We start from the raw sequence: 7,708 nt of genomic DNA, 5'->3' as shown, positions 1-7,708 counted from the left end.
TTATTACAATCCAAGATTTTCTACCAAGTTCATCGTAGTAATGCAAAACGGTTGCTCACACATTTATACAGTTAGCTTACTATGATTTATGCATAAACTAACATTAACTTACTATATTAGTTTCAATTTTTTCAGATGTTTCTTTTCTAAAAGTATTTATAGAAAAGTTTGTCCATTCAGACCCTTGTTCTGGAAGTGAATAAAATTTGAGATCATACTGAATTCCTAATCAATAGAGAAAAATGCCATCATAAATCCATTCTACAAAGATTTAATCATTTGATGCAAACAGGAGCTTCAATTTATATCTTGAGGATAATAATATATGAACATATGGAGTGAGGAAATATTACCTCGAGAACAACTAACAACTCTCACAGCAGCACTAACGCCTGAGTATGATACACATGTGAGACAGTATTTAGAACAATCTCTGGTGTCTTCAAGCGGTTATAGCTCTTTAACTGGTCAGTCACAAATGCATCAAAGGAGTACCAAAATCTCCATAAAAGAATCTTCAGATTAAGGCAGCATATTTACACTAAAGCATCAGATGCATAATGATGTTGTATATACTTTCATGCCTAGCCTCTTCTTTTGATGAACTCCTAAATATCATCTTTATCACCACGCTGAAAAGGCCTTAAGAGCAATGATCAAATTGTCTGTGGACATACATATTTATGAGCATCAGAAGTTTAAACGATAAGACTTTTCTGAACAACTTCAACCTCTGACAGCAAAGAACGATGAAAATATTCTAATTTGATAAAGTCAACTTTCACTTTTGATCACAGCCTTTCTAGCCGTAGCTAATATTCCTAATCTATCAACAATTTTGACGTAGAAGTATCAGGAGATTGTAATTACGTGAGGAATGATATCCTTATGCTGCATACTTTTCCAGTTATATTTCCTTAGCCTCTATCAACTAGGAAGAGATGCAGAATTACCTTATCACTAAAGAATCAATCGAATTCAACTTCTAAATAACGGTTGGTAAGGAATTTGCGTTGTCACACAGATCAATATTTCCTCTTCCACAGAGTGCCATAAATTTATCATAAAATTGTAACAGAGGACACTTATCTATCAAGTTGGAACCAATGTATGCATCTTTGAGGAACACGGTACTCCGTTCACCTTTATTAGTGAGGTAAAATATCCCCTGATGCTTTATCAAGCAAAGCAGTAATTGAGATGGTAAAAAACACTCTGCATGAAATGCTTCAAGCTGTGCAGATGTCATCCTCTTCTCCATGGTCAAGCTCAGGAGCTCATGAATCACTGCCACAGATCGTTTTCGAGTTTTTGGATCAGCAGCATCAAATCTCCTTGCATTCAAATAAGGAGAAGGGAACTCCAACTTCTGCCACCTCTCAAGCTGCTCAAGGTAGCCAACATTTGGCCTAAATCCAGCAGGAAAATTCATTTTGAAAGCAAATGGACCAAGGTAGTTCCCATCTCTTGAAATCTTCACCTTCCTCCTATCTCCGTTTGCCTTCATGTTCACAACTCCTTCCTGTGCCAACCTAATTCGAGTATAGATTAACTCATTTTGTACCCAAAAGAATTTATGTTCAAAGTCTCACTATTTATGTCATCTGAGAAATAATCACCTTTTTAAATTATAAAGACTTTTTAAAGCTGCAAAAAAATTAAATTATCATTCAAAATAAGCTAATTCTAACCCAAAACTAAGAAGACAATTTCTTAAGAGTTTAACAAATCTAAACATGTATCTAGAAATAGAAACTTAAACGAAAAAAAACAATTGTTATACTAAAAATCAATACATTATAAATAAAACTACATCCGTAATATTACGATAAGTAATCATTAGAGACTTTAATTTTCATAATGTTATGGAAGATCATATTCGCGGAAGGGTACTAAAATTAAGAATCATGAACTATGTTTGAATCTCCCATTCATCAGTAATTATATCTTTAAATAAAGAATATAAGTAGAATGCAAACCAAACTTCAATATGACTAGAGAGTCCGTCTCGGTAATAATTGTTGACCTGTTATGTTTCTTATTGTCGGGTTGTTATGAGAAGAACATTTGCAAATATCTAGTCCAACTTACTTGACATAGCTGGCCCTTGGAGTAAAATGATACCTTGAGATCCCTTATTGACCAATGATATAATTAATATAAGGTATATAAACACAACATAAAGTCTATCTTATAAGTCTGTTTTTCCTAGTGATAGAATAAATAGCATCTATAAGGCGATACAAATCTCATCTAATGAGTTAGTTTTAAGTTAAGTCTAAACCCAAATTCTAACATACTACGGTATTTTTTTGTGAAGGATGAATGGACACAACAAACACCAAAGTCAACAACCAAATTGACTTTCTTCTTTAAGAGTTGAGTTCTTTATAAACCCATACTTTTTGTGTCTATTATTTTCCTCAATATTATTTCTTATCTCTCTTTTTCTCTCTTAGTAACAAATTTCAGCTCTCTTTTTCTAATAACAAATTCATTAGCTGAGACAATTTGAGATCAAAACATGTACAATGTTTAAAAAAAAAATCCTATAATTTAACAATTTCCAAGACATGTAACTATCACATTGGTTTGTTTGGCCGAGTTTTCAGTAAAATCAATTTGGAAGAAAAAAGAAAATAAACTCTTTCATAATTTAAAGAGTCCATATGAAAAAATTTCCACAATGTATGTGATGATTATCATCCAAAAACGTACCTAGTCTCTCTAGAAGTGACAGCCAAGTTGGAATCCCAATCCTCCAACAGAAGACAATCCCTTCCACGGAAGCTCCTAACCGTGAAAAACTGGGGGTACTTCGGAATCAAACAGTCCTTAAAATCGGAGGGAAGGCCCAACTGAGGCCCAACGAGCTCCACAGTTTGAAGCGGCAGTTTGCAATCGACGCAGAGCATGAGCAGCTTCCGCAGGTTGGTGACCAAGAGGGATTCCATGGAGGATCGGGCGTTGGGCTCTTCCTGGGCTAGGGTTCGGGCCCGGGCCGTGAGGGAGACGGAAGGGGGCGTCCCTGAGACGCGGAAGACCGAGGGGTGTTTGTCGATGAGGGCCATGAAGGCCCATTTTCGAACGAAGCCGACGTTCTTCTCGAGATCGCGGAGGAAGAGGGGGGAGTGGTGGGGCTGAAATTGGATGAGGGAGGTGAGTTGGAGAATCATCAATGGCTTCTTTCGCAGTTCCATCACTCGGTCTAGTTCAGCCACTCTGTGGTACGTTTTCTTCTTCGGCCTTCTTCCGCCACCGGATTTGTGCCTAACGCCGAAACGCACCTTCCTTGATGCGAACAAAGGAACGGTGCGGCGGAGCATCGCGAAGGCGAAGAAGAATTTTAAAAGAGAAGTTAAGAGCTGCCGAGCAATGCAAGGGTGGTAGGGAGAAAGTGGTTTTAAGGTCTTTTTCTACTTATTTTACTTATTTTACTCTACACGAACTTAGGTTATTTGTAATTGAGTTTATATTAAAATTTCATTTAAAGTTAGAAATATTTCTTTATTTTAAATTGTTATGAATGGAAAGGTTTAATTTAGAAATGATAAAATAAGTAAATATATTTTTAGTCTCTAAAATTTGTTTGTCTTTACCTGGAAACACCTAGTCACTCTTGCACATCTTTGTTGAATTACCAAAAATAATTTTGTTGAATAAATTTGATTTCAATTAATGAAATTAAATAATTATTTATTTCAAAATTATGAAACTGTGAATCTGTTAATATTCAAATTAATTTTTATTAGATGAGACTTAAATATATAATTTATTTAATAGGAATCAGCATGAAATGGAAACTTGAACTTGCTGTACTTCCCACAAAACTGGATCTTGACGAGCTGGAGGAAGTTTCTTTTAGCAGGTTCATAACTCTCTCCCTCGCTTTCATATAAATAAAATTTATATATTAATTTAAAAAATATAAGATGGGTTCTACAAGTCAAAAAATACTTAAAAAATTGTAAAGGATTAACGAAATATAATTTTCATATATATAATTCATAAGTTATTCTATATTTACCACAAAAGTGTTCAATATCTAAACATTTAATTTTTTTTAGTATGTTACTAAGTATATGGTATTCTTTATTTATTATAATATATTTTTTTTAAATTTTCATTTATTATAATATTTTTTATAAAATAAATATAATTCATCTAAATAACATTTTATATTATTTTAACGGTGAAGAGCAATTAGATAATTTCACTTTTTTTATTTATTATTATTTTAATCTATTACATGAGTGAAGTTATTCACAAATTTAATCTTTAAATCTATTCGTTTTTATCTTTAAATTCTTTAAAAAAACAATAAACATTTTACTATTAAATTTATCCACTTATCATTTTCAAAAATAAACACGTCTTAAGATATTTTAAACTTTGAATGACCTCTTAACTATATATTATTTCATTTTAGATCGACTATTGTTATGTACTATAAAATAATATTTTAAGATTAAATCATTCATATAATGCACACAAGTATCTATTTAAAAGTTATTGTAATTTTTGTATATTTAGAAATGTCAATGAGTATCCATGTATGTTTATAAAAAATTACAAACATGACAAATATTTTGTACTCTTTGAACAATTAAACATGGCAAATATCATTATAATTTGTGGATTAAAAAATTACAAAAATGGTCTTTAAACTACTTTTATTATTTTGTCACTAGGTAAATTTCAGGTAGACAATTTTTCAGGTACAAGAGATTATTGCTTTAAGAAAATTATAACTTTGATTCTATCCTACAAAACTCGATCAGAGAATAAACAAAATAGGAAACAGTAAATTAAAGTTGATTATAATTATGACGTTAGTTAAGTGTTTATATATTGAAAAAAATAAGTGATAATTTTAAGTGATTCATATTAATGTTATGATATTATAATGTTAATAACACGTTATATCTCTCAATTAAACATTAGAGAAGTGAAAGCAAAAAAAATTATTTTACATAGATTAAATTAAAATATTTATAAGGACTAAACACTATGAGTTCAAATGTTATTGAAATAAAAAAGTTACAAAATTCAAAATCAAAATTTAATAATTTAGTCATATTCTAACGGAAAGTTATTGAAGCCTTTAGTTAAAAATCTAATATTAATGTCTTGACTTTCTATTTATTTCTTATTTATTTTTATATTGAAGTTTTTCTTTTCCGGGTTATAATAAAGCCTTATAATGGTGGGTTTTTCTTCTATTTTCTTAATTTTGTGATTTCTTTAGTTATTGTATTTATTTAATTGTCTTTATGAGTATTTATTAGGGAACCTTCACTACCCTTGATTATAGGAAAGATATTAATGAAAATTTCATATTGCAGAGAATCCTAAGAATATGAATGTGATAGATTTATACAAAGGGATTTGGACGGGTAAAACACCTACTAGCACAAGTCCTAAATTTAACTAAATTTAAAAGAAAAATCTTTGTTTGTTCTGAAAAAAAAAATATAAAAAGTTAATTTCTTTGATTATTCACACTTTTTTTTTTTAAAATTACATGTCTTCCCTCCTAGGAGTAATACAAAGCTTGAGAAAACCCGAGAATAATTATTTCTATAAGCAATTATCTTTAATTTTAACCACCAAAAATCATATAATTAATATAGTTAAACAATTTCCATAGTTGATTGCAAATGCGTAGCTTCTTCGTAAATTGAAATTTTAACTTCCTATATTTTGGGCATGGCTTCCTTCAACACTAAATAAATTTTTCATTGATTGCATTATTTAATTTTTATTTAATAGTTCTATGCTAAAATTGTCTATTAAATTGCATTTTTTTATATAGATCATATCTGAAAAAAATATATAATATTAGTTTAAAATGAATTAATACTTTACTTACACACATTAAACTTAGTCAAACATGTGTTTCTTTTCACTCAAAAAAGTTACAAAAAACTGTAAATATTTATAGTTGTTAATTTTTTACATTATTTAACTTCAACTACATAATTGAAATTTAACCACTAATTCAATTAAAATTAGACTATGCATAAATATAATCATCAAGTAATAATTAAAGTAGTCAAAATTTGATTCATCATAATCTCTTTATATCAAAACAAAAGATGGTATTCCTAGTTTATTCAAGTTTAATAAAAGTTGTAAAATTTAAAAATTTATTTTGTTTCGATTTTATAATTTTGATAAATTTTAAGTATATGAGAAAATGTGTTATATAAAATACATGCTGAACAGTCAACAGTAAAAAACTCTTTACGATAACATTAAAGAAAAAAATTAAGTAGTTAAAAATAAAAAGTAATTATATTAAAATTTCAAGAAAATGAAATATACAATTAAATCATAGCAATATTTATTATCAAGAAAGTCATGATCCATATTTGAAAAAGTCAAAACTTCTATTATAAAAATGTATAAATTTTTCTGTATGTTAAATTGATATAGCTTCTATGTAATGTACCAATTAATGTATCAGTGAAAAGTGAGTTTTTTTGGGTCGAAATTAATTTTCAAAAAGAAGAAATATACCATCCATGAATCTGCTGCAACATCCATTGTATTGCATCGCGTTATATCCATTAATTCCAAAAAAGATGACACCTTTTACTAAATAGAGTTATGGAACATTGAAATTGTGAGTTAGGTCAACCTCCATACCATTAGTATGTGTTCCTTTGTGAGACCAAGTGGCCAGAACTTATCCTCTGCTTACCTTATTCTCTTTTCCTAAACAATAAAACCTAAAAACTTGTCTGTCTGAAACCCTCTTTCCATGGATACTCTCTCATCATCGGTTTCAACCCTTAAAGTTCCTCCTTTCCCATCTTCGCCAACCCTAACAAATCGCGATTTCTTTCCTTTCAAAGCAACCCCTTCACGACCACAGCAACCCCATCATGTTTTCTCCACTTCCACACCCACTTTTCTCCCCAAAACCAAATCTTTCTCCCACAAATCTTCCCCTTCGCTTCCTTTCTCTCTCTCACCCCTCAAGCCCAGACCGTCGTCTTCCATATGCAACTCAAATCCCGCTACTGGGTATGCAGCAGCTCTCGTGGACGTCGCCCAAAATAGCCATTCCCTTCACTCTGTACACAGGGATGTTGAGAGGCTATTGAAACTGCTGCAAAGTGTGAAGTTTGAGTCAGCCGCGGTTGAGGAGGGAAACTTTCACAGGCACGTGGTGGCGTTGCTGAAGATGCTGCTGAAGAGGAACAGGGTGGGGATTGTGAAGGAGGTGCTGCAAGAGTTCGAGAGGATCTACGACGAGCTTTGTGGAACTCAAATGGTGCTGGTTTCGTCGAAGAATAAGATGGGGAAAGATGAGCTTTTTGGGATTGCTGAAAGCGTGCACCAGTTGAGTGGGGCGGTGAGAGTGAAGGTCAGAAACTTGGTTCAGGAGAGTGTGCCCTCTTTTGCTGCTTGAAGTGAAAATCTCAAATTATTCATTTCATCAATCAAATTTACAGTTGGTTTCATGTAAGCATGCATCAATCGAATAAGAACACCTTATCTTCCCCAGAAATTTGAATTTCTTTTTCCTCATTACTTGCCTAAAGCAACAACACTGCCATCGAAAAATATACTCTAAATGCCACTTCCATGATTTACAAAATCGATCTAAGATACAACTCGTCGTAGCTCTTGCAATATTTGGAGGAACAATCAAATGAGGAATAAATTTATTTGCAATTTTTCTCTAGGATTGTTTACA

General features: G+C 31.4%; 2 protein-coding genes across 2 annotated transcripts; one reads left to right on the top strand and one right to left on the bottom strand.

The window, feature by feature from the left end:
* Positions 1–270: 270 nt before the first annotated feature.
* On the bottom strand, positions 271–3,432 carry LOC108341211 (protein WHAT'S THIS FACTOR 1 homolog, chloroplastic). The gene is made up of 2 exons (XM_017578888.2): positions 2,719–3,432; positions 271–1,532 (listed from the first exon to the last, which is right to left on the bottom strand). Exons 1-2 carry the CDS (start codon positions 3,324–3,326, stop codon positions 986–988), a joined length of 1,155 nt encoding a protein of 384 aa, XP_017434377.1. The 5' UTR covers positions 3,327–3,432; the 3' UTR covers positions 271–985.
* Positions 3,433–6,650: 3,218 nt separating this feature from the next.
* On the top strand, positions 6,651–7,519 carry LOC108342232 (ATP synthase delta chain, chloroplastic). Its single transcript, XM_017579975.2, has one exon. It carries the CDS (start codon positions 6,767–6,769, stop codon positions 7,418–7,420), a length of 654 nt encoding a protein of 217 aa, XP_017435464.1. The 5' UTR covers positions 6,651–6,766; the 3' UTR covers positions 7,421–7,519.
* Positions 7,520–7,708: the final 189 nt, after the last annotated feature.

This window comes from Vigna angularis, chromosome 6 (assembly GCF_016808095.1).
Source record: "Vigna angularis cultivar LongXiaoDou No.4 chromosome 6, ASM1680809v1, whole genome shotgun sequence".
NCBI classification, from domain to species: Eukaryota; Viridiplantae; Streptophyta; class Magnoliopsida; order Fabales; family Fabaceae; genus Vigna; species Vigna angularis.
This window is presented reverse-complemented; position numbering and strand designations above follow the sequence as displayed.